Here is a 26,364-nt window from a genome sequence, read left to right as displayed (position 1 = left end):
GAAAATCGTCGATGCTCACAACCCAACAGGGCTGGGGATGAGGGGTTTGGGGTGCAGGAGGGGGCTCTGGGTTTGGGGGCGCTCAGGGCTGGGGATTGGGAGGGGGTCAGGGATCTGGGTGCAGGCTCTGGGGTGGGGCTATGGATGACGGGTTTGGGGTGCAGGAGGGGGCTCTGGGTTGGGGGGGGCTCAGGGCTGGGGCAGGGGATTCAGGTGCAGGGTTGGGGCACAGGCTTACCTTGGGCAGCTCCCGGTCAGGGGTGCAGTGGGGGTGCTAAGACAGGCTTTCTCCTAGGCGGAGGTGCGCAAGTGTCTCTGCGCATCTCTCACCTGCAGGCATCCCCCATCCAGCTCCCATTGGCCGATTCCTGGCCAATGGAAGTGCAAAGCCAGTGCTCGGGGTGGGCATAGGCATTGACTTCATGGGTGCTCCGGAGCTGGAGCACCCATGGGGAAAAATTAGTGGGTGCGCTGCACCCCCTGGCAGCCAAGCTCCCCACCTCGCCCTGCCCCACCTCCTCCTCCCCTGAACGCACCATGTCCCCGCTCCTCTGCCTACCTCCCAGCGCTTCCTGCCTGGCCCCCATTAGCACGCTCCGGGGGGCAAGGAGTGGGAACGTGGTGTGCTCAGGGGAGGAGGCGGGGCTGGGGCGGGGATTTGGGGAAGGAGTTGGAATAGGGGCAGGGAGAGAGGGTGGAGTTGAGGCAGGGACTTTGGGGAAGGGGTTGGAATGGGGGTAGAGCCTCATGGAAGGGGTGGAGTAGGGGTGGGGCCAGGGGCAGAGGGGAGGTCGAGCACCTATGGAGGCGGGGGCAGTGCGCGGAGCTCCATGGCCCCCCCGCCTAGGAGCTGGACCTGCTGCTGGCCACGTCCGGGGCGCAGCGTGGTGTCAGCACGGGTAGGGACTAGCCTGCCTGAGCCAGGCAGCACCGCCGACGGGACTTTTAACGGCCCAGTCAGTGGTGCTGACCAGAGCCCCCGCAATCCAGTGCCTTACATTCCGTGACCCCGTACTGGGTCATGACCCGCAGTTTGAAAACCACTGGCCTAAAGGCTCAGCGACCAGAAGGCAAAGAAAAAGAAACAATTTAAAAAAAAATCCTCATGATATTTGAATGCTTGGGCCAGCGATGCTGCCTGCGGTATGAGCACCCGACCGCTAAGGAGCTGCATGTCTGCAGGAGAGAGCATTTTGTGTGTACACCTGCCCTGAGAGGGTACAGACATCACTGCTGAGCTCAGCCCAACCCCAGAAACCTCGACACACCTCTGCTGGGTCTGTGCAGGGCGTCCCGCTGCACCTGCTCCTCTTTGGGACAAGGGGAAGGTGTGGGCCTCGGATCCAGATCCAGTTCCACCCGCAACCCCCATGTCCTTCTAATGCCGAGCAGCTGCAGCTGGCAGTCAGCATAGCTCCTTCCCAGCACAGAGCTGGCTGCCACGCTGAGAGGCTCTTGGAGAGCTGAACACAGAGGGAGTTGTGGGATATCCCTGCCGCCTTCACGTTAAGAAGCTGTGATCTACCCAGCTCAGGGTCACCATTATTGCCAGGCACTTTCTCTACCTGTCCCCTTACACTAGGCCCGTGCGGTTGTGTTTGGGTTGCCAGGCGCGCAGGGGTATGTTTACAGTCACACAGAAAATTGATCTAAATTTAAAAATCAAAGTGAATGTCATGGACACACTTCTATTCCCACTGGGAACTGGCTCTGGATACTTGTGCATGTGTCACACACATCCCTGTCCTGCGGACTCACATATTCTCAGTCACTTTCTTGTGAGATTTGGGTCCATGAAGAGTAAAGGAAAAGGAGTTGGGGGGATGGGGAGAGACCTCCAAACTCGATCAATCCTCAGACAGGCTGAGGGTTCAGGGCCGGGGTAAAGGTTTGGCTCACTTCTCATTTTATCCCAACCATCTGGCCAGGGTGCAGCTGCAACAGAAATGACCATCTGGGGCCCCACTGTCATGCATAGACTTGATAACTCAAGGGAAACCTCCCATCTCCCTCTCCCACAATGGCGGATGATATCTCATTGGGTCCACACCTCTCCCAGATACCCCTGGTTGAGTGGCCACTCACGAGGAGAGGTCTCCACAGCAGCTCACCCAGAACCCCACCGATCCTTGCCCCTCTCTTCACCCACCCCATATGGAAGCCTGAGCTCAGCTGAGCTGGTGGCTTTGATCACCTCGCACTGTGAATGGCGTGAGAGATTTCTCAGCTCTCTAGTGAAATTCCCAGCACCAGTGTGCTGGAGATTAGGCTATTCTCACCCGGGCTTCAGGTAGTTTGAGTCACTCCAGGCAGAACATTTCATTCCTTGCCCTGTACCAGCTCTCAATGTCTTGTTAATCTGCATGCCAGAGCATCTTCCGTTGTTTCCAGATGAGCCTCAGCAGAGGTTGTTTGCCCTGTGAGAATCTGATCTGTTGCTAATTCTCTTCATCCTCTAAAAGGTGGGGAGTGATTAGTCAGAGAGATCCAGGTTTCCTGGGTCCCACATGGAAATGGTGGGGAGAAGAAGAGAGGCAGGAAACATCCCCCACTCCCCATTCAAACCTGTGGGTGGGAAGGCTGAGATGCCTTTCAAGCAGTTTCTGTATCCGCCAGTGAGAAATCAGGCAGGTGCTGCAGGCACATGAGCAGAAGCAATGGATGGGAAGTTCTGCACCACCACATGCTGCTGCCTCTCACTGATCGCTTCTCTGGGTGGCACTGGATGTCATCCAGGCCTGCGGCCAAGGGAAGAATCTCTCCCACATGGCATCATGCAGTTGATCAGATGCATCGTGCTTTTTCCCACCTACTTCCAAAGCACCAAGTAGTGGCCACTGTTGGAGGCAAGACACCCAACTCGATGGGTCGCTGGCCAGATCCTGTCTTGCGGGCCCCATGTTTGAATATACTAGAGACGGACTCAAGCCACATTCTTTAAATCTGGATTTGCAACCCCCTTCCCCCATGCTCCACAGTACAGGAGGTGGGGAGGTGAGGCTTGAGGCTGCTAAAGGGAAATGCAGAAGAGCTTAAAAGGTGGGAGGCACAAATGAATGAATAAAGTCATCTGGAGTGTAGAGAACAGAAATCAGATGGAAAAGGAATTGAGAGGAAAGGAATTAGAATCTACTCCCGACAGGGCTCCGTTTAGCTGCGTGCTACGTGCATTTTCATTATGAACTTTGAGATGGACTTAATCAATTCAGCATGACCAAGACCTGGGCTCCTGATTCATTGTTTTCATATGCGCTGCCCTCCCTCTCCAGCCACCATCCCAAGGTGAATATTTGCTAAGACTCCATGACATATGAGCCAATGTCCCGGCCCCCAGGGTCCAGCACCCTGCAATATTTCACCCAGGGGTGATGACGGATCATTGCCGCCGTGCAGGAACCTCTTTAACTCCTCAGACGTCACAACCAGTGAGGGCACGAGGTGAGGCCAAACAAAACTCAACAGAGGAAACTACAATTGTAAAGGCACTAGGCTGGGAGCCAGGAGACCTGAGTTCAATTCTTGTCTGTGTGATGCTGAACAAGTCACTTATGCTCAGATTTTCAACGATGCTATAAGAGATTTGGACACCTTAATGGGACTCAGGTATCCAAATCCTCTAGGCAGGTTTTAAAATTTCAGCCTTAATCTCTCTGGGCTTCAGTTGCCCATCTGTAAAAATGGGGTAATAATCATTTGTGGGGCCCCAGGCAATTGCCCTGCTTGTGACCTCTTAATCCTGGTCCTGCAGGCTGCAAAGAAAAGTTTGGAAGGACCCTGGCATTTCCTCACGGCCTTGTTCTCCTGACAGGACCCACCACATATTACAAAAAACTTCACACTCTGATGGAAGAACCGTCAGGCATAAAGCAAAGCTAAATGGCTGCCAATATCCTGAAACAGAATCCATCCATCTAACCCTCCACAGTGTGGACCCTGCATCATCAACTCACTTCTCCAGGGGCTCAAACTGCTTAAGTGTTAAAAATCCCAGCTCCCCGGCCCCAGGGCAAACACACACATTTCACTGGCCTGCAGAAAAGCCAGCACACCAGCTCTGTGCCTGCAAACAGAGCGGACAGAGGAAAAATCCCTCAGAGTCCTCAGAAAGATTAGAATAGAGCCATCCCAGAGAGCGCAATCCCACCTCATTCCTACTCACTAACCGTATCCCAGGCAGACATGGGCCTGAGCCCACATTCTGGAGCTTTGGGCGAGATCAGAGCCACATCCAAGCTTCGTAACGAGAGCGTTTCTATAAAGGGAACCCCAAATTCAAACACTCCCCAACGCTGCCTTGGATCCCAACTGGGCTGCTCCGGGCCCTCTCTGCAATTCACTCTGCAGGGCCCTTGGGGGCAGCGAGGGCTCAGGGCACATCGCTCAACAGCAGGCCCTATAAAATCAACTGTGTTCAAGTTACAGCACCAGCAAGCAGCTGAGTTCCCCATGTCTGCGCAAGCTGGTGCTCCAGACACACTCGATAGGGAGAACATTTTACATCCCAGCAGGTGTCTAGTGGTTAGAGCAGGAGGCTAGGAGCCAAGAAACCTGAATTCTGTTCCTAACGTGCTGTGTGACCTTGGGCAAATCACATCGCTGTTCTGTGCCTCAGTTTCCCCATCTGGAAGATACTATATTTCTCATATACTATCCCCCAGAGGGATACTGTGAGGATAAATAAATTGTTTGCAAGATGCTCAGGTACTCCAGAGATGGGGGCCATCTAAGTGTCTAGGCAAAGGGTATTTACCTATCTCCCAGTGGGGTTGTGAGGATTCATTAGGTTCATATTTCCACAAGTATTATTTATTATCCACGTTGTGCTGAGCGCTGCACAGACACCGAACAACCTGCCCCAAGAGCCGACCATCTAAGTTGTAAGCTTCCTTACTTTGAAACCACGAAGGGCTACAGAAGTCGTGCGATCCTTTTCTCTGCAGAGCCATGCCAGGCACCAGGGCCTCAGCCCCACTGCAATAAGGAGGTGGGGTTCACCTGGGGTGTTGGGGTTACACGTACTGGAGCCCTAGCTGGTCACTGGTGTCCAGCAACAACCTTATACCCCCAGGCAACGCCTCGTCCAGACTCTAGCCACACCTGCAAAATGGGATTTTAACACTTTTACTCAGCACTAACGTCGGGCCCCTTGTGCGTTTAGTCAAGCGACTAGACCTGAGCCTAGCCTTTGTGTGGGTGTGGCACTGGGACTGAAGCACGTGCTTTGCTGAATCAGGGCCTTAAACAGGATTGTTACTGCCATCAGAGCAGGAAGAGGCAGAGATTCCCCTCCCTTAACTCGCTCTGAGCACTCAGTCACTGCCCAGCTGGGGCAAGCAGCATTTCGCCACTTGCTAGATCTTCCTGTGGCAATTTGCTAGATATGTTTGCCAACGTGCTATTGAGACTTTTGCACAGGTTTATCCTCCCTCCCGGGATTTCCTAGGGGAAAGGGAGATCCTGGGGCAGAGGGGCGCAGATGAGGGCGAGGTGGAAGGGGCTATAGCACTCCCCACCCCTCAAAGCTAATCGTTTCCTCACGGATGGTTTGTTAGAGGGACTGCCTTTTCCTGGACCAAAGGTGCTCAGGGCAGGGCAATCTCTTCCCGTCACCTGACCCTGGGGAAGCAGTGGGTGCAGGGACAGGAACCCATCTCCAGAGCCGGGCCGGGGATTGGGTTTCCCACAGAGATTCTCATAGACATCAAAGCTTCTCCCCTTCCAGCTGGGAGGAGAGCACACTGACCAGCCATACCTCCCTGCCTCCCTAGGCTGGCCAATCACCGCCTCACCTCTCTGGGAGGGGGCACCTGCTAGCTCTTTTTAGCCAATGAGAAAGGAATCCTCCCCCCCTAGCCTCCACGTGTGCTGCTGAGGGTGGGGGGTGGGGGGTTAAAATCCCAGAAGGGTCTCCACCCCCTCTCCAGTGAGTCCCAATGACAAGCAGGTCCAGGCCTGATGCTAGGTGCTGGGCTCCAGGGCTTTGCTGTGGGATTCCCAGGGTGAGGCAGAGGGGAAGCCAGACACCATGAGCTCAGTCCCCAGCCACCAGTGGCTGGACCATGTCTTCAGCGCGGTGGAGAGCGAGTTGGAAATGGGCCCCGAGCCAGAGGATGCCTCAGAGAGGGAGATCAGGGTGGTGCTGGAGGAGAAAGAGCTGTGGATGAACTTTAAGGAGCTCACCAATGAGATGATAGTCACCAAAACTGGCCGGTGAGTGCAAAGAATTCTCTCCACCCCTCCTCTGCGCTGCCCGGAGGTACCCTCGCCTTCCGCCCCTCTAGCTACCTCCTGTCAGTATCCAGTGCCGCCAGGCCCCAGAGACATATATTTACCCAAGTGATCCGCCAGGACCCCATTCTCCTCCTTGCCCCATTGATGCTGCTCTTTGCAGGAAGGTGCCACTGGCTGTTTTGTGGCTCTGAGCTCCTTGTGGCATGATCACCAGACATGGGGGGCTGGGAGGGGAGGCCTCTCTCCCCCCACATTAGGGGGTAGGGGCCAAGGTCGAGGAAGCACCTTATTTTAAATCCTTAGGGTTTTAGTGGAGCTGCACAGCTACATTTGTCTGATATGTGCAGATTCCCCATCAGGGGCTTAAGCTTTACCTGGGCTGTAACTAGCAGAGAGTCTTTGCGCTGGCCCTCTGCACAAGGCTGAACTTCCCCTGGGGTACACGGAGACAGAGAGCTGCTGCAGAGGTGGCTCTGATGGATTCCGTTGCTGGGGCAGTTATGTAGTTGGGCGACGAGGACTCCGAATTTACAAACTGGGGTGTCCCACCCCCCCTCCAAGAATGATTGAGGCAAACGATAACAGTCTGATCACTTTGATCTGATGGGAGGTGAATTAAAAAGCGTCATTAGTTTCCCCTCCCTGTTAGGGGAAGGGGAGCGACTGGTCTGTTCTGTTCGAAAAGAAAGAAAACGGACAGCAAACAGATCAGTTTATATTAAAGTGAAAAAGAAGGTGCAGCCCCGACTTAAACCTTCCTGGTAACGGCTGTTACTTTTGGCATCCCCGGCCTTTCCAGGCCATTTGTACCAATTCACCCAGACACGGGCCCTAGCAGCACAGCAAGGTTCACTCTGCCAGGGGCCGAGACAGGGTTTACTCTTTCCTGCGGAGATGGGCCTAACCTTTGTCACCCCCAAGTTATGGTATTGTGCTGTAGCCCTGTCTGCATAGGCAAGACCCAGTCACGTTCTAGCACGGCCGGGCAGGCCTGCTGGAACACTGACGTGGCGCACGAGTTACTGGGGAGACAGGTTCAAAGGCTCCAGCTACTTTCCCCTGCCTCTCATTCACACCCTGACACCCGGAGAAGCTTGGGCACTGCCCGGGGTCGCAAGGAGCAGGCTGTGCTCCAGGCACTCACATTCCAGGGAGCAGGACAGTAGGGATGCCTAGGGCATGCCAGTGCTTAGGAACCACTGAAATGCCACTGTGGGGAGAAGCTCTGTGATACAGGGGAAGGGTTAAGAACTACACTTGTTAAGAGAGACCAGCGCTGTAATTAAACCCGCGGCAGAAGTGCGTTTGCAACCTAATCGTCTCCTCCTCCCATCCCCTGCCTAGGAGAATGTTCCCAGTGCTGAAGGTCGGCATCTCGGGTTTGGACCCCAATGCCATGTACTCTGTCCTCCTGGACTTTGTGGCTGCAGATGGGAACCGCTGGAAGTATGTCAACGGGGAGTGGATTCCTGGCGGCAAGCCTGAGCCCCAGAGCCCGAGCTGCGTCTACATCCATCCCAAATCCCCCAATTTTGGGGCTCACTGGATGAAAGCCACCGTCACCTTCAGCAAAGTCAAGCTCTCCAACAAGATGAATGGAGGGGGGCAGGTAACTCATGGGGGGTTGGGGGGGGGCAAGGGGGATAGCCGCTCTTACAGCCGTCTGGAGAGCCCTAAGATACCTGCCCAAGGCAGCAAGTGAAGTTTCTATTTCCCTTATGCCATGGAAAGTATTGGTAATGCTGGACTTCCAGTGAGTGGCCCAAAGATGCCACTAGTTTGCCCTGAGCAAATACATGCTCAAATAGCCCCCTGAGTGCAGTGCAGGAGCCTAGATTAGAGAATAGCCATGTGGTTACACCGAGGTGATCATGACCCTATCACATCACATTATCCATGCACCTGCAGGACAGAGTGGAAGAGACACTGCAGGCATGGGGTGCATGTCTCCGGCCTGCACACTGACTGCTTTTCTGGCACACTGAAAGATCAGGTCCTCCGATGATGAAGCTGAGCCTGAAGGCCACTGTGTAGCGTGTTTGTTCTGTCCCTCAGATCATGCTGAACTCCCTCCACAAGTACGAGCCCCGCGTCCACATCGTGAAGGTTGGGGGGCCTCAGAAAGCGATCAGCAGCTTTGCTTTCCCGGAGACCCAGTTTATTGCCGTCACTGCCTATCAGAACGAGGAGGTGAGTCGGATAACTATGTCCTGCAGATAAGAGTGCGCTCGGGGTTTTTATCGTGAAAGGCACAGCCCTAGAGATCAGAGGCCCGTAGACCACTTCCCCGGCAACCGTGGCGTGGTCACCTCTGAGATGGAACCAGGCAGCTGTTTAACAGCACAACATTTCAAGACAAAGTGAAGAACATACCCAACTGGAACCCTTCCAATACTTTCCAGCACAATGCACTGTTTTGTTTCAGTGCCCCGTTCTGTTCCCGCCATCACCCATCTCCAAGGGCATGCGCCCCTCCTCCCTTGGGCAGATCCAATACACTGCACGTCGCTTGGAATCCACTTTCCTTTATGGGACGTATATCATAAAGCAACTCCCCCAGCCCTTCACTCCTCTCCCCCAACCACGCAAAGACCTGGTTCACAGAACAGCTGTTTGTCTCTTACGCTCACGTGCTGCTTCCCCGAGCCAATGGGAGCATTCTCACTGACATCCATGGTAACAGGGACAAGCACGCGACACAGAGAACAATTCCTTAGACCTGGGAGCTCGGAGAAAGTGAAATGTTAAACTTAGGCCTGGACGCCGCTGGAAGCGAAGGCATTTTAGGTCTCTGCTCCTGAAAGCCAGCTCAGGAAACATCATCCGCATCTTGGGAAAGTTCACACCTTGTGCAGTCACAGCTGAAGTCCACATAAGAATTAGAGCCAAATCCAGCCCTGATTTACCACCCCTTATTTCAGTGGTATTCCCTGGGATGTAATAGCTGGGTGGAATTTGGTTCTTAATGTGGTGCCCTGCTTTGCCTTCCCTGGGGAAAAAAAATGCTGCTTCTCTTCTGTTTTTAGTGTAAAATGGCCAGTGAGGCAGCGTTGTCTAATGGGTAGAGCCTGGGGCAAGAAATCTGAGCATTCTAATCCTGGCTCTGACACTGGTTCACTTGGCAAGTCGACTCCTGTGCGTTTCAGCATCCCCACTTGTAAAACCAGAACAGCTTTGAATCTCGGGAGGAGGAGGGCTATTTCGTTAGCAGCTTCAATATGAGGAGCCCTTAGAGAAATGCTTATTAACAAATAAAAACCACTAGCAGGCATGCACCATTCATGAACAACCCTATAAACGAGCATGTAAATAAGAGGGAGGAAAGTTAGAAAGATTCCCATTTCATGTTTCCAAGGAGTGAAGACAAGTGGATTTTAGGAATTGATGAGAAGCACCTTGAAACAACAACAAAAGGGTCAAATTCTATCCTGTTACACAAATGTAGAGCCATTGTAATTTGCTTATCAGTGGAGTTAATTGCAATTTGATACCAGTGTAGGATTTGGTGGGATGGGGAGGGGTGTTGGAGGGATGAAGAAGGGTCAGGAGTGGCTGAAGGTTTATATTTAAGAAAGCTGAACTGCAACCGTCGTCTGTCATTTCAGATCACTGCCTTGAAAATTAAACACAATCCCTTTGCAAAAGCCTTTCTGGATGCCAAGGAGAGGTGAGTGCTGGCTGAGGGAGACTGAGGCCACCTTGCCTGAATCATTAGCAGTGCTTTGCCCCTCTTGGGCTCCTTTCATCTAAGTGCGTTCATAAATGAGAAGGACTTAAGCTTCACAACGCCCTTATGAGCAACTGTCCCCATTTTACAGATGGGGAAAACTGAAGCACAGGAAAAAACACTCACTCAAGGCCACACCAGTACCTCAGTGGCAGAGCCCAGAGGTCCCACCTCACTTCCCCGCTATATCCACCCAGCCCCCTCCCCCTAAAGCAGCTGGAGTCAGGATGGCAACTGGGTGTTGTGGCACTACTGTAAAGGGACCCTGTAAATGAACTCAATTTAATGAATGCCTGACGTTGGTTATTAACTGGAGACTTTATTCCCTCCCTGCATTCTCCATGTAGGTGCGACTCCAAAGACGTTCTCGACCCCAGCAATGAAGCTCATCAGGCTGGCTATTCACAGCGTGAGACTTCCTCTTTTCTGATTGATCTCTGGGACACTAGGACATGAACACACGAAAGGCCCAATCCCAAAGAGCATTGAGGCCTAGATCCCCCCAAGTGTATTAGATTCCTAACTCGGTTCAATAGATGTTAGGAGTCTAAAAACCTTTGAGGAGCAGGGCCTGAGTGCCCCAACTCCCTCTGGAGTCAGTGGGTGCTCAGGACACTCTCAGGCCCAGACCGTACCGGCGTTTACAACACGTTCAAACTGGACTCTCTCGGGGTCCTTAGCCCCTCACTGCCGTACTGGAGACAGGTTTAGGCGGGGCTGCAGAGTCCATGGTTTGTGTGATCTGCAAATGAAGCCAATAGATGTGCAATTCTCTCAGGCTCAGATACCCAATGCTGGCCTATAACAGGTATCTGATTTGGGGTCTGTCTCTCGCAATGGTAGAGACCTACCATTTAAAATAACGCCAGCGTCGTTCCTTTCCTGGACACTTTGGAGACTGTGGGTAGCATTTTCAAAAGAGCGAAGTGACCTTGGCTCCCAAGTCCAACTGAAAACCAATTAGACGCAGGCTACTAATGACTTAGGAACTTCTGAAAATGCTCCCCTCGGTTCCATGGTTTTGTATTTCTGACACGGCTCGTTTCCAGTCCAGCTCTGTGCCATGCCTTTGGACAGATCTGACAGGGTAGCTGCCTAAGGAGCCGTGAGTTACCTTTAACTATTTTTCTTTCACAGTTGGGGGTTGGTTTCTGCCAGGCACCAGCTCTTGCTGTTCCTCTCCTGCCCAGTCTTCGTTCTCAGGCAGTCCTGGCCTCTCGTCTGGCCACAGCTCATACTGCGAGACACACTCCAGCCTGCGGAACCCAAGGGCCTCACCTTATCCGAGCCCATTCAGCCAGATCAACGCCTCACCAAGTAAGGACGCCCCAGCCACATTCATCTTCCCGACTCTGGACTGGCCCAGGGCTTGGGCTGCTTGTAAAGTTCGCTGCAGCGACCCAATGCAGACAGCGGGGCGGGGGAAGAGAAGTGTCCTTTAAACAGATGGAGCATGTTATTCAATTGTTCCCTTAGGGTTGGCTTTTCAGAGGTGTTGAGCCCCAACAGCTCTGACTGACTTCAGCTGGAGTTGAGGGTGCTGAGCACCCGCTGGAGATCAGACTGTCATTGCCCAGCATGGGCATCACCGCAGCTGCCTTCCCTCTTGGATCCCCTCGGGGGAGAAAGGCCCATCTCCATTGGAGAGAGCACCCAGGCCTGCTCCTCTCTGGGTAAGGCAGGGCCTGCGGCATGGAGTCCTGTCCAGTGCGGGTGCCAAACAGAATCAGGCTGCAACACTCTGCCCAGAGATGGCTGGAGTTCAGTACTGGGGGACGTCTTTCTATATAGAATTTGTAAAGGGCTTAGACAACAATCTCTCTTTTAATCTGTCTATGGTACTTATCTGGCATCTATTACTGTAGCAGATGAGCACCCCACAATATTTAGTGTATTTATCCTCCCAACTCCCCGTGAGATAGGGAAGTGCAATTAGCCCCAGTTTACAGATGGCAAAGTGAGGTACACATAGGCTAAGTGACGTGCCAAAGGTCATACAGGACGTTTGTGGCAGAGCAAGGAATTTAACCCAAGTCTCCTGAGTCCCAGGCTACTGCTCTAACCACTAGACTATCCTTCCTCTCTTTATTAATGTAAGTTGTGACTATTATTGTGTCTCACCGTTTGCTCTACATCCAAATAATCTATTTTTGCTTTAGCCAATTATGTAGATAACTCCACTGGCCTCTCCCTGGTGCCTGCCCCTGACAGCTGGCCTGGCCTGAGTCTCTTCAGCTCTACGGGGATTCTACCCAGCACTGCCTCTCCCACAAGGTATGGCATAGACGCGGATACTTTCTTCAATGGAGGGAGAGTGCTTTTATTCCTAGACTAAAGAATGAAGGGAGCAAGTGGGGTTAATGTCCAGAGGTAGCTGGTTTCACAGCCTGATTTTAACCACATGGAGGGGGAACATGGTGTCTCAGTTTAGTCCTTAACTGAGCGTTACATGTATCAGGACACTCAGCACATTGTCCTCTCTAGATGTTTAGGGTTAGAATGAGCCTGACAACTCAGAGCTGAGGAGCTTTGGCAGTGCCTGGGAGATGGCAGTGACTGAGGGAGGCAGGCACTCAGGAGATATCGGCTGAGGTTTACTGATAGGTGGAAGAGGGCTCATGACTTGAGTAGCGTGGAGTGGTGCAGGAAGAGGGGGTAGCAATGCAGAAATTGGGGGTGCTGAATCAAGCAGGGCTGTGTCTGCAGGGGTAGGTTTGAGCAGCATTTAGGGGAGTGAGCACCAGGTGAACGGAGACTCAAGAAAGCAGGTAGGTTGCAAGCTAAGCTCTCAGCCTGGTCCTAGGGAGGTACAATTTTTTTCTCCCCACCTAGAATTTGCCTTGCAGGGAAGGACAAAGGCAGGAGGTGAGCTCCCTGCTCTCCACTGCCAAAGATGTGAGGAGGGAGTTTTGCAGGAGGGGCACCCCCACCCTGAAGGGGCTTGTCTCCTCTACAAGAACTACCTCATCAAGGGCCTAGTTAAAATGTGTAGTGTGGATGGACCCTACCCATGTTATATCTGTGCCATCAGCCCTAGGCATGTCTCCAGAGGGGTTACACGACCTAGTTACAACACAGCTATGTCCTGCCCACGTTGCAAATTTTAACCAGTCTCCTGCCAAGACTGTGATGCAGTTACAGATGGGCTGTAAGTGCCCTCACAAGCCTTCTAGTCCCATCCCGTTTCCTCAAAGCTGAGTGACTGTGCACGGAGAAGTGCATCAGAATAAGGCCGCCGAGGAGAGGAAAGGCCAGTGCACTCCTGGGGGTGAGCGAGATATGCCAGGATGGTAACTCTCTTTTCACTTTACAGTCAATATTCTAGCCTGTGGTCCCTCACCAGCAACTCTAGCAGTCCCGCTACTCAGTCCAGCTCCAACCCCCAGTTCCTGAGAGGCTCTTCGGTCTCTTACAGCAGCTTGGCCTCTGCTATCCCAGCCCCCTCCACATCCCCAGTCTATGACAATGCCTTGGCAGAGGTGCCCTCGAGTGACGGTCAGTATGACTCTGCTATTTCCCGTCTGGCATCCACTTGGGCAACAATCACTCAGACTTACTGATGCTGAGAAGTTGCCCTCGTCCATCTTCAAAAATAACTGGAAAGAAGCCGGCAGAGGGCAAGGAAAGGGGCAGCTGAACAATGGTGTGAACCTCTCTGCTCTCACAGCACGTAGCTGATTGCATAGTCCTACAAGATGAGAACATGTCTCAGAACCTCCATCATTGTTTAAAGGCTGTGGCAGAATATGGAAGACGGACTCTTCTAGAGCAAGCAGAGGATGATACAGGTGGTAATCTGTGCTCCGCAGCACCAGGGCATATCTCCAAGGAGAGAATTAGCTTTACCCCCATAGTTTGGAAAGCGACGAAAAAAGATGCAACCTGTCTGACTCTCAGGATGGTGGAGCAGAGCGCTGTCTTGTAGCGCGCATGTCCCAGCATAGCATGCTGGCTGGCTGGACCTTGTTATCACTTGCACACAGGAGACCCAAACAAGGACAATAAGATCTGCAAACACGTGTGGGCCAAGATCTTGAAAAGCGGTGTATTATTTATAGAGCTTCGTTGTAAATAAACCTTTCTGACAACTAAGTGTTGCTTTGCCTTTTGCTGAAGACTGAAACCCTCCGAGTTCTTACCGATGTAAGTGCTGATAAGGGGGTTTGGAGCAGGTTTAAGAAACTTTGGAATAGGGCGTCCGGCTGTAAGAAATCACCCTCTCAACTTCCTGCCTTCTTGCTCCTCCCTTAGGGAAGTTGATCTTGGATACCAAGACTATGCTTCCTCCAAATCAAGCAGCCGACCGCGTGCTCTTCCCCTACTAAGACTGATTATAGGGCAAACTTCAAACTTTGACAGAGACCCTCATCCGCACCATAAGCAGCCATGGGCGTATTGTGACTGATCATGACAGCCTCTCCCTCTACAGATTCCTCTACCTCTGCTCCCCGAGCTCCTCAAAATATGCGTATGAGCCTGTTATTCAAATCCTTCCCAGATCCTACTGGAAAACCAAGTGGGAGAGAGGGTTGGGCCCACAACCAAACACCCAACAAAACAACATAATGCCATAAAATGCAGCGCTTAGAATGTACTCACTTCACCCTCCACTCCCTTCCTCTTCCCCCACAGTCACAGACCCAGAGCTACAGGTAATAAAGTGACTGGAATAAAAAGATATATTCATTAATAGTAAGAAATACTAGTCACCATTTTAGGGTGGGTGAAACTTTACTATGCCCCTTAGGAAAGGGGAAGAGAGAGAGAACGAACACACTGTGCCTCAGTGAGATGTCATCCAACAAATATAATTTAAAAAAAACAAAGAAAACCCATCACTATATTTAAACACTTCCTGGAGAATGGATTAAAAATCCCAGCTGGATTCCAGGCTCTCACTTCAGGTCAATGGAGCATTTCAAGACTGAAAGCTCTCTACAATAGCTAACTGCTAAACATACCCAGACCACCTCTGCTCTGGAGATCCCTCCTAAATGAAAATGAATCAGGGAAGCGGGAATGAGGCTTTGGCTCCTGGGTGTTCCAGGAGTGCGGCTATTTCACACATTGGTGTTAGCAGAAGGTTAGCCTGAGTCATTTGTCGACAAATATCTAACTTGGAGGTATGTGGCAAAGCAAGGTTGCGGGAAAGAGGTGGAGGACCAGAAGGAATTTGCTGCTTCTGATTCAAGCAGTGACTTACAACTGGGAGTTGGAGAGTCCTGCAGATAGATCAGCTCTGCTCCATAAGATGAGACTTTCAGAGCCACAGAAGCTTGCCATTCATTTAACTCACATTTCAGAAATAACTACTGTCCTTTACCCCACATGATCTCTTTGTTAACGAGAGCCATGATCCAAAACATAACCCTTCCCTGCTTCTGGGAACTCCCAGAAACACAGCCATGCAGGATGTATAAATACTGTGGGCGTAAACCCACTTATATCACCAACTTTTTTACCACCTGTTTTAAGGCTCTCCATTTCCAGCTCCATTTCAAGGCCACTGAGCAGACAGGAACAGTTATCAACAGGAATGGAATCGGTCCCACTGCATTTCTACACCCTGCATTTCATTTTTCTTCTTCACCCATGTTGAGTCTGTCATCTAATATGTGGGTATCAGCAGGCACACTGGGGCATTCAACAGGCAACACTTGCACTGAGAGATGCAGACAGCAACATTTCCCTGTGGGTTCTTCAGTGGTGCAATTGTCCCATTATGTCGTAATATCAACACTTACAGCTACTGTATAACTAAGCAGCAATAATTCAAAGAGGTTCAATGTAATTACTCTGACTCACCTAGTTCATGAACAGGAGAGGCCTCGTTATTACTTTCGTAGGGGTCTGTTACCATACACAGTGGTCTGCTGCCTTGTGTTTGCTGATCAGGCAATTGCTATCTTCTCTCCTCTATGATCTCTGTGGGGTCGCATAATGAGGAAATTCTGATACCCAAGTGAGACATTGCTTTCATCTGGTTATGCTCCTTCCATCTCCCCCACCCAGCTGGGTCCTAAACCCTCCTAGCACAGGGACAGAATTTCCACACTACACTTGGTTTTAAGGTTCCGAAATGAGAAGATAGCACAGAGAGCAACTTCTACCATTAGCCAGAATGAAAGGGAGAGAAAGTGGGAAGTAAAATAGTAAAGAAAGATACTTCCAGCTATCAAGGTGTCTTCCGATTAGAGAAACTGAAAAGGTTAAAATTTAGAGGGGCTTAGAAATGGATTTCTTGACCTATCACTAAGAATAGCTTTTACTTTTCATTACTGATACTGCTTGTTTTTTGCAAGCTAATTGCCAGGTATGATCAGTTTAAAAAACTGACATGTACCTGTCTCAAGCAGCCTCCTTCAGGGCAGATTCAAATTAGATGCCATTCTAGCAGAGATAGGTGTGTTTCCACCAGCAGTTTACTAACCTCGTAACTGTCTCTCACTATCTAAAGATGCAAACAGCAACTAGGAGCAGAATTACTCAGGGTTCGCCCAGGGAAGTAGTGGACACACTGTTGCTTGGGATGTTTAAAACTCGAGTGGGTAAAACACTGGACAATCAATTGTAGAGAACAATCCCACAAAGACGGAGGAATATAGCAAAGGAAGGATATAGTAAAGGACCTAGTAGAGACAAGGAAAGACCTAACTTCTATGGTTTGCTACAACCTTTGCGGAGCTACATTCTTCTGCTGGACCACACAGGCTCTTCCCCAGTCCTAAGCCTACGAACACTCCTGTTAGTACAGTTTGGGCAAAGCTTTCAGGAGCTCACAACAGGACATTGGCAGTGTTTCATCATGCAGGGCAGAGAGACAGAATTTGTCCACTGGAACAGAGTGCACAAGAAGTGACCTCCTTTCCTCCACCATCACCCCCCGCCCAGCAGATACTTGTTCTGCTTCCAGGTAGGTCCCAGAAGGAAACAGAGAACAGAGTGATTTTAACAGAAACGTGACAGCATCTGCAGCTGCGATAAGGAACGGCTCTTCTTGTCCCTCATGCTTTGCAGCACTGTTGCATTTTATTTTATTTACTCCACTTCGGGGGAGTTCGTAGCAAACTCAGAAGTACAGGGTGAAACTAAGGGGTGGAGAAGTGTTTTTGTAAAGAAAGAGCTGATAATTAAAAACAAACAAACAAAACCCCCTCACACCTCCCCCCCCTCCCAGGGATGAATGGACAGGTGGCTGGCTCTCCAAGGAGTGGATACTCCTCACTGTGAGAATGCACAGAGGTCCCATTCAATACATGGAGAACTCGTACCACAAGGAGGAGTTCCATCCATTCGCTGCAGTAAATGCTGATTTGTCTTTCACTTGAGACATGGCCTTGGTCATGGTGGTGAGGGATGAGACTTGGCAATAGTGGGCGCCTACGTCGTGTCTGCTCTACAAAGAGGTTGTTTTCTTTTGCTGCTGATGTCCTGGATCAGGTGAAGATTCTCTCTGGTTCCTTTAAGGAGATCTTGAATTTGGACTGCACTCAACTATGGCGGTTCTGATCTCATTGTCACCCAGAAAAACATAGCTCATACGCAGCAGGATTCAGATGCAGGACTGCATCCATACAAAGAAGGAACCTAACAGCTGGACTTCTGCCCAGGAAGTACCAGGTCCGAGTCACACTACACAGAAGGTCCCTCCTGATGGGAAGAGGTGAGACGCATTTAAAACAGGAAGGGAGCTCCTTCCACTACGAGCCTCCTGAAAGATACAGGAGCACTACATTTCCATTGCTTCTTGTTCCACGGTTTTCTCCTGAGGCTGCACATACTTCTCCTGGACTGCAAGTGTGCTGATCATCCAGGAATCAAGGAAAACAAGGCAGCAAGAAAGGCTGGTGTTCAAAGCACCCTATGAGACAGAGGAGCTCTAACCTTCTCATCTGAGAATAGACTCCAACATTAGCCTGAAGACTAATACGGGAACTAGTAGCATTGGTAAGAAGATGCAACATTCAAATGCATTTGTAGTTCTTGCTGGTCCAAACAAGCTCCAAACAAAGTGGCATTAATTCAGATTAATTAATTTACACTCTGTGTAAGGAACAAGCCCAGTGAGCATGAATTACAGAGATGTAGTCAGTGACATCCCCACAATTAAGATCCCAATTAGTGCCAAATGTGGTTGTGCTGGGTTTGATGTGGACACTTGTCCAATAGGATTGGAGTTGAGACCTAACAACTTCTTGTACACATGCCATTAAACAGCATCAGATAATGGTACTATTAACTTGGCCTGAATTCAGACCTTGAGATGACAGGCCTATATGAAATCTCCAGAGACACAAATCCGAGTTCAAGACTCCATACAAGAGAGAAGAGCAGTTGAAAGGATACGATGTGAAGTGGAAATCAGCTCCCACTGCTGCAGACATCAGGGCTTCAAGGCTTCTCTGCTCCAAGTCTCCGAAGGAATAGCCATTGGCTTTGTCCACTGCCTGCATCACCCGTCGCATACTCTCCTTGTCCTGGGAAGAGTGACACACGGTGGGGGTGAAAATGAGAAGCAGCAGATTTAACAGAGCATTAAGAAGAAAAAACAGCCAAGCAGCCTGAGCTAGCAGGGGTGGGTGCAATGCCATAGCCGTACGCTCAGCCTAGGGAGAGAAGAGGGAAAGCCTCACAATTCTCCCTGGAAAGTGATTTCTTTCTTATGAAGAAATGAGATCTGTGTGCAGCTCCCAACATCAGCGAATGTGAGGTTCAGGGCTTCTGAGGGGGAGAGAGAGAGATGGGGGATTTGCAGCAGCTGCGTTGTCTATTCTTTCACTTGAGGAACAGCATACGAGGGTTCGGAATTCCAGCCCTTGGGTACTGACTTGACTCACATAACAGCCAAAATGCCAACATGAACTAATGAACTGTTATTTTAATAGCCCCCAAATGCATAGCAGATGTTTCACAGATAAAACATAACAGACAGATCCCTGCAGCAAAGGGCTTACAATATCACGGACGGACTTGGCCATCTTTTACGAGAACCTGGCTTAAATAAGGCAGTTGCTCTGGACCTAAGTTGAAATAAAATCTCCATTTTCCCTGAAGACTTCAGTGATCTACAGGAAGCGGTTTAGTGGCTATAGCAGAGCACTATATGTCAGCAACTCCTGAATTCCAGTCAGAACAATGACTCCCTCCTGTGCAAGTAACCTAACCTTGCCTCAGGAGTCCCTATCTCTAAAATGCAGTGAATGACCCTTACCCTGACCTACATCACAGAGCATGAGGATTAATAGGCGGAAAACACTTTAAAGAAAGTAATGTGCTGTGTCATAGACATCAGAGGGGAAAAAAAAGACGTGCCAATCTTGGGCCCTGAAGAACTGTCTCCCTTCCAGTACAGAACTATTGTCTATAATTAGGGATTTGTTCAGGCTAGTTTTAAAAGTCCAAGTAATGAGGCTTCCACCACTGTCATGGGAAGTGTCCTCCACAGCCCTCCACACCCCACTGTCAGGAGGGTTTTGCTGCAAAGCAGTGTGATCTGGAGGAATGAGTACAGGGTTGAGGGTCAAGAGGTCCTGAGATGCAGACTGGGCTTTGCCACTGACTTGCCGCATGGCATTGGGCAAGTTACTTCCCCTCTCCAGGTCCAATCCTATGCGCCCAAATAAGTCAATGGGAGTTTTTCCATGGACTTCAATGAGAGTTGGATTAGGTCCTTGGTGCTTCAGTTTCCCAGTCTGTCCATAAGATAGGGAGAACGATACCTACAAACTTAACCTATAAGTGGTGCTGGGTGATACCAATGCCTGCAAAGTGCTTTCAACAGGTGAAATGCTATATAAATAATTCCTCTCCCTTCAAATATTTGTATCTCCCCTATTGTCACTTAAACAATTCTAGTATACAAAGGATTAAATCCTTTTAATCCTTTCTTCTAAAATTATTCCTCCTATCTAATTATTTTTGTTGCTCTTTGCTTGCTGCAAATTTATCGGCATATTTCAGGTGACAAGACAACTGTGTAGAGGGGGGATCCTTAATTCCCTGATGCAATGCCTATGCAGCCCTAAACTGCATTAGGTTTATTTTTGCTGCCACATTGCATTTATAAATTCAGGCCTGATTTGCTCTCCATTCTCACCCCCGTGTCTGGCTTTCTCCATACTACTGAGTATCTGATATTTTTGATTCCTTCCCCACCCTGATCTATTAGCTGTATTTTTCTAGGAGGAGACTAATTTTTTATTTTCTGCTCAAGTTTTCACTCTCTGTACCTCCCTTCGGTATTTCTCTGTCCTGACCAGGGTTTGCAATTCCTTTACGTTTAGTACCATTTGAGTTTCATTAGTCTCCCAAAGCCCTCTTCTAGACCATTATCAAAGGCACTAAATAAACTTGGACTTAATACCTATACCTGCACAGGTAATACAGGGGTTTGGTTTTTTTTAATATGAGAGCCATATAAATATGCTTATTCAAGGCTACAGAAATCAAGCTGTGAAATTACTGTTCTACTTGACACAGCCAAAGCCCGGAAAAAAACAGCATAGGCAGTGACACGAGATTTTATTGTCACAGTGCTCATTGGGAGAATGGAGCTCCCTTTAGAAGCCCACACACGTAATCTAGGCAGTTAATGAATCAGAAAGCTACCTGAAAAACATTCCTTGTCATTCCCAACCCACCCACGCCTCAAGCTAGGTTACCTGGACATTGAGTGGAACAAAGGAGACCAGGCTGTAGTCCTCAATCACCTCCACCAACTTCTCATTGAGGCGACGGTAGTTCTTGAAAAATGGATCGGTGGCTAAATGGTCTACTAGGTAAGAGAGATCCAGAACCTCGGTGTAATAATCCAGGTTGAAGGCTGAAAGGAAAGACAAGAGAAGCAGCTTCAGGACCAGCTTCCAGGGTCTGCATTTTTCCTATGGGTTTAGAGGTGGGGGGTCCTGGCCCACCCCTTTCTTTGCCATCTGAACATGCTCTGTGACAACATTAACTCCTCTGTGTGGCTAGCAGGGCAAGCTTCCTCTTCAAAGGCTCCAATGCCACCCTACCATCAAATGAGAATATGCAACAAAGCCTGGTGAACAGCATGTCTCTGCCCCCATAGAGGGTTGAGTCAGTCAGCTCCCCAGCAATCCCACTGGCTCAAGAGGCTCCAGCACTGAGAGTTTCCCCAACAGCGACAATATGACTTTTTTGTGTAGCATCTCACACAAACTATATCCCAGTTTGCTTTTAGAGTCAAATACAAAGTGAAATGGAGCAGGGAAGGAATGAGATGAGAAGATGCAGCTTCAGAGGAGATTTAAAGCGAGGTGGAGAGATGGAGCGAGGCTGTTCCAGCTGGCAGGGGCTGGAAAGGGGAGAGCAGGTGAATCTAATCACATCTAGAATGATGGCAACTACCTCCAAACTCCTCAGCAAATAAGTTACTGCAACAGGGACTCCTTCAGATTCGCACCCACCCGCCAATGTACAATGAACACCCCCACCTTACACATCACCGCTGAATCTGGCCCACTGAGTTTAAGTTGGCTTAAAATATAAGTTAAAAGTGCAAGCTACACCAGCTTAGACTCACTTCAGCTCACTGAATTTGGCCCCGAGAGTGGCGAGATTGTGTGAAATGGCAGAGAGAGGAAGCTGATGATTGGATGGAACAGAAAAGGCAGAAGAAAGCACAGACAGGTCTAGGGTGCTAACAGTGAATGGAGTCTATGGCCACTTCAGGATCTCCTTTTTCTTAATGAATGGCTTTGAAAGTGCTTATGAGAGTACTCATGCACACAGCTAACGGCACAGGCCAGAACATTTCACCAAGAACTCAGGGAGATGTTAGATACTTTTCCTCTCCATCATCCCCAAGTTGCCGATTATCAGGTTAGTTTCTCTCTGATAAGAGTCAGCTCCACAACACTTCCCTTCTACCCTCTGCTCCTTTGCAGGGTCCACTCATTTTTCTTCCACCCAGGCCCCCTTCCCAAAGGCTCTTACCCAGCTTGCCATACTGTTCTATCAGGTCCATCTTAGAGAGGACGTTGACGTGGGGCAATTCCACATGCAGCATGGTTGAGAGGGAGGTGCAAAGAACTGAAATGAACTTTCCAGGGTCTGTGCAGTAGTGAGAATCCACCAAATGAACTGCAGCCAACTACAAAATAGAAACAAGAGAGAAATAGTGAAAAATCAGAGGCAGGGCAGAATCTGCCTATGCAAATATGCAGAAGTCACTAAGGCAAATCTGTGACACAGGAGAAAGATAAAGGCATCCAGCCCCCAGAGGTTCTAATCAGAAAAAAACATCAGTCAACTTCTCCCTAAATGTTTCATATACTTATTTGTATACTTCTGACCACTAAGCATGATCCACTGTATAGTATATTGACCAAACAAAGAGTCAGAAGACCTGGATTGTTTTCCCACCTTTGTCACCGATTTGCTGAATGCCCTCGTGAAAATCACTTTGATATGACTCAGTTTCCTCATCTGTACAATGGGGATAATGATATTGACCCACTTTTATAAAATACTTTGGTATCTATGGATGAAAAAATGATATAGACGAGCCAAACTTTCCCCAACAAAAGAGACTGTTAAAGTTGCAACTCTTCTTCCACTTCAGCCTCCTCTATTCACTCACTCGCTTGGAATTGCTTTCCTTTGGGGATGAAACTTTCCATGCTTGGTCTCAGCCAAAAGGTGATGGAAGTCCGTGTTAAATCCCATTTTGAGTTACTGGACTATATACAATTTTTCCGCTTTTCCCATAGAAATATTCACCCCCAAATAACTCAATAACAGAGTAATATTAGAACATCAGTGTGGTTTGTAAAAGAGTTAATAAATGTATAAACAATTTGATTAATCATTTTTCATACATATGAAAGAGATTGGTTTAGGATTTTAGTTATGTTGCTACCTGTCATACTATGGAACTGCACAAATGTACAGCTCCGTATTACAGAGTTCAACTGTGTCAACAGCTAGATTTTTTCCTGCATCTATAGAGTACTGAAGCTTGCAGACCTGCACAAGAACTCAACTACGCAACTCTATAGTGATTTTTCTTTTTTCAAAAAGGATAAAAATTAAATACAAAGGACTATGTGAATGCAACATCACATTTGTTTATTCGAACACACACACAAATGCAAAAGTTAAGATTCTAAATAAGGTTCTCAAGTAAAATTACCCTTACCTTCCTTGATTGTCCTGTATACATTAATGGTCTAGCCAGTAATCCAAAGTATGATTTTATATATATATATATATATATAATGTGAGCAAGCTTGTTTTATTATGGAAACCTTCACTTGTGCATTTGCTGGCTTGTGTGTTTCAATGTACTAGAATGTTGCATTAATGTAAATGTTTGCATCAAACATTAAAATACAATTTGCATCACAATTTTTGTTAACTGAATGAGATCTGAGTTACACATCTTGAAAGACCATTTGAATTTCTTGGGCTAGAATCCTACAGGTCCCTAATAATCTGGCATACAAACATTCCTCCCTATCCCAAGCTACAATGTTCACTGGGTTAAAATGTGTAAACTTTGCTCTACTCCTGTTGTCTTTCTACAAAGGACTGGGACGGAAGAGCCCTGGATTCTATTCTTTTGACTTGCTGGGTGGCCTTGGGCAAGTCCTCCTTGTGCCTCGTTCCCCATAAAATACTTTCCTACCTTTATAAAGTGCCTTGATATACCTGGCTGAATGGACCAATACACAGCAAAATCATATAATTAATTATTACAGTCCACAGATTCATAAGGCCTATCTGCAAGACCTAACACTTTTAAACATGATTCAGCAAACATGCGAGCACTACGGGTGCTGAACCATCTTATTACTATACATAAAACCCAAAACATACCCTGAAGTTCCACTTAGCTAACTGTGCAAAGACATTTTTCAATGCGCCATGGTGGGTGCAGAGTTCTACCTGCCCTGGGCAGTCAAACAAAAAGTAATGACCCTTGAGTTTAGCCAGCTTTTCCTGCAGCCAGTCAAAATTGGTTTCCAGGTACTCCATGCAATAGATCAAACCGCCATTGGGCCCCAGCTTCAGATTATCCATCACATCAGCCAGGGTGATAAGCTCTGAGATGTCCACAGCACACTGATAGGGAGTCCCTTCATTGGCTGGGTCCAAATTCACCACAGCCACCTTCCGCCCAATCCTGGACATGAATTCCTGCATACCAAAGCAGTAAGTGGTCTTCCCCGAGCCAGGTGGCCCAATCACTGCCTGGCCAAAGGCCAGGGAGGACATATGGTTTTCTGACATGTCAGCTCATTTCTTTCTCCTAGAAAGAGAAAGGAAAAGGTTAAGATGGTGCCCTTTATTCGTCTTTATATCATGCATTGAAAACTGAAGTTGCCAAGTAATTCTCAGACCTGGGGGGGCCTATCATGAAACCCCCCTTCCACCTCCTGAGCGAGATGGAGGGACCATGCCAAGACAGGGAAGTAAGCCTCATTTTATCCTTTCTGTCTGGACAGCCTCCAGTCCTTTCCAGGCAGTGGAATAGACAATATCTCAGCCTGTCCACAGGCCCAAACCAGCTGCAGAAAATAACCACAATACACAGGGCTACACCGCTAAGGGGAGATTCAGATTCTTGCTGACAAGATGTTGAGTGCCTTCGAAGTTCTTTCAGCCTGTCTAGGGCTGTTACTGTCAGACACACCCATTATGGTCACCCTTGCAATATGACAGGGATTCCTGCACCTGGATATTCGGAGGAAATTATTTTTCCACTGGATGAAGATGGCTTTTGGTGGATGTTATAATTCACTGGTCAATCTCATTTTGGTACACAAAGTCAAGTCAGTGTAGAGGGTTCTCAAGCTAGTAAAAATACACTGCTACCTTAATATAACGCCACCCAATATAACATGAATTTGGATATAATGCAGTAAAGCGGTGCTCCTGGGGGTTGGGGCGGGGCTGTGCACTCCGGTGGATCAAAGCAAGTTCAATATAACATGGTTTCACCTATAATGTAGTAAGATTTTTTGGCTCCCAAGGACAGCGTTATATCAAGGTAGAGGTGTATTAATATCAAACCCAAGAGAAAAATCCCTGGGCAGAAAGCTTAGAAACAACAGGAAGCACATTTATTTAAGGCCCTGGAGCCTGTAACATCTCCTCACGGCCAGGCTCAGCTTTGTGGGGTCACTGATGGGAACATGGCTGGGGAGGAGGTCTGGGGGATAACGGAGAGGGATGAGAGACTGGGGTGGTGAGGCCAGGAGGAAGCAGGTGGGTTAGGGAGGTTTGGCCCCTGGGGAGGGAACCTGAGGGAGGTTAGACCACGGGGGGTAGAGCATGAGGGACATTATGGGAGACCTGGAGAAGCTTAGAGAGATGAGGGGCAGGGGGTTGGATGGCCGAAAGGAGCAGATGCCCAGGGGTCCAATAGGGTTAAAGCCAGTGCACAAAGTAGTCTGAAAAAAGTGTGCGTGTGGGGGGCAGAAGGGAAGGGTGTCTCTCATAACCCCTGGCCAAGTAAATCTTCATTCATGTCAAACAGAGAATTCACCATTTCTTCCAGGCATCTCTGACGTGCTCACGTGCCGTGTTCAGCGCATGAAGCGATTTATCCCTGTTTATCGCCACCGTTTGTGAAGGGAACAGCTAAGCCTCCTACGCATTATTCAAATTAAATACACCCCGTGAACGCGGGGGCTGGGGGGGGGTCTCTGGAGGTGCGGTGGGATTGGGGGTGCAGTGGCCGTCAGTGGGGTGGGGGGGCGCTGAGGGGCCCGTCCCGGAGAGCCGCCCGCCCCTGAGGGGGGGAGCGCTGCCCCCGCCCCGCCAGGCCCCGTGCGAGCAACAGGCGGGCGGAGCCCGCGACCCCCCCGCCCCGAGCAGCCTCACCTCCGCGGCTCCGCCCGGGCGCTCCCTCGTCTCCCTCCCCCCACTTCCGGGCCGGCCGCCGCGTGTCCCAGCTCCTCGGGCCCGGCTGGCTGGGCGGAAGCGAGCGGGAAGGTTCCGGGAGCCGCAGGAGTTTCAGCGCTACGTCCTCGTTATAATAACGTAATGAATATTCATGAGGCGCTGCCCCCGCCCGACAGGGCTGAGCTAGGCGATTAGCGCCCCCTGGCGGCCACAGCAGGAAGGCGGGAAACGGAAGCAGACAGGACAGTGGTTCTCTCACTTTGGTACTGGTGACCCCTGTCACATGGCAAAGCCTCTGAGTGCGACTCCCCTGATACATGAAAAACACTTTCTAATACATTTAACACCATTATACACGTGGAGGCAGAGTGAGGTTTGGGGTGGAGGCTGATCGCTCCTGGCTCCCCATGTAATAGCCTCATGACCCCTTGAGGGGCCCCAACCCCCCGTTTGAGAACCCCTGAGATAGGGAAATCCCAGGGGCTCTGCTGCCATAGGAGCTAGCACAGCACAGCTTCACCCCTTGCCCTAGGGAG

The 26,364-nt window shown here is 49.5% G+C and overlaps 2 protein-coding genes across 4 annotated transcripts; one reads left to right on the top strand and one right to left on the bottom strand.

The window, feature by feature from the left end:
• Positions 1 to 5,778: 5,778 nt before the first annotated feature.
• Positions 5,779 to 14,050, top strand: LOC120389295 (T-box transcription factor T-A-like). 2 transcript variants are annotated; one of them, XM_039511794.1, is made up of 8 exons: positions 5,779 to 6,210; positions 7,576 to 7,840; positions 8,287 to 8,421; positions 9,837 to 9,898; positions 10,306 to 10,367; positions 11,096 to 11,275; positions 12,130 to 12,232; positions 13,272 to 14,050. In XM_039511794.1, exons 1-8 carry the CDS (start codon positions 6,026 to 6,028, stop codon positions 13,516 to 13,518), a joined length of 1,239 nt encoding a protein of 412 aa, XP_039367728.1. In that variant the 5' UTR covers positions 5,779 to 6,025; the 3' UTR covers positions 13,519 to 14,050. The 2 variants fall into 2 exon arrangements, with proteins under 2 accessions (XP_039367728.1, XP_039367727.1); XM_039511793.1 differs by having other exon boundaries at positions 12,118 to 12,232.
• A 2,851-nt stretch (positions 14,051 to 16,901) lies between these two features.
• On the bottom strand, positions 16,902 to 25,953 carry GPN2 (GPN-loop GTPase 2). 2 transcript variants are annotated; one of them, XM_039511796.1, is made up of 6 exons: positions 25,807 to 25,953; positions 23,798 to 24,232; positions 21,914 to 22,070; positions 20,620 to 20,780; positions 18,305 to 18,435; positions 16,902 to 17,760 (listed from the first exon to the last, which is right to left on the bottom strand). In XM_039511796.1, the coding sequence occupies exons 2-6, from the start codon at positions 24,209 to 24,211 to the stop codon at positions 17,688 to 17,690; spliced, it is 936 nt and encodes a 311-aa protein (XP_039367730.1). In that variant the 5' UTR covers positions 24,212 to 24,232; positions 25,807 to 25,953; the 3' UTR covers positions 16,902 to 17,687. The 2 variants fall into 2 exon arrangements, with proteins under 2 accessions (XP_039367730.1, XP_039367731.1); XM_039511797.1 differs by lacking the exon at positions 25,807 to 25,953 and adding an exon at positions 25,469 to 25,616.
• Positions 25,954 to 26,364: the final 411 nt, after the last annotated feature.

Source organism: Mauremys reevesii, linkage group 23, assembly GCF_016161935.1.
Source record: "Mauremys reevesii isolate NIE-2019 linkage group 23, ASM1616193v1, whole genome shotgun sequence".
Classification (NCBI taxonomy): Eukaryota; Metazoa; Chordata; order Testudines; family Geoemydidae; genus Mauremys; species Mauremys reevesii.
The sequence above is the reverse complement of the archived record's forward strand: the minus strand, read 5'-3'. Positions and strand labels throughout refer to the sequence as shown.

Coding starts and splice junctions, on each gene's coding strand:
- LOC120389295 (XM_039511793.1), top strand. CDS start 6,026: ATGAGCTCAGTCCCCAGCCACCAGTGGCTGGACCATGTCTTCAGCGCG. Junction 11,276..12,117: donor CCAGATCAACGCCTCACCAA/GTAAGGACGCCC, acceptor TTTTTGCTTTAG/CCAATTATGTAGATAACTCC. Junction 12,233..13,271: donor AGCACTGCCTCTCCCACAAG/GTATGGCATAGA, acceptor TTCACTTTACAG/TCAATATTCTAGCCTGTGGT.
- GPN2 (XM_039511796.1), bottom strand. CDS start 24,211: ATGTCAGAAAACCATATGTCCTCCCTGGCCTTTGGCCAGGCAGTGATT. Junction 22,071..23,797: donor TAGCTAAGTGGAACTTCAGG/GTATGTTTTGGG, acceptor TCTATTTTGTAG/TTGGCTGCAGTTCATTTGGT. Junction 18,436..20,619: donor TTGTTCCACTCAATGTCCAG/GTAACCTAGCTT, acceptor CACTCTTCCCAG/GACAAGGAGAGTATGCGACG.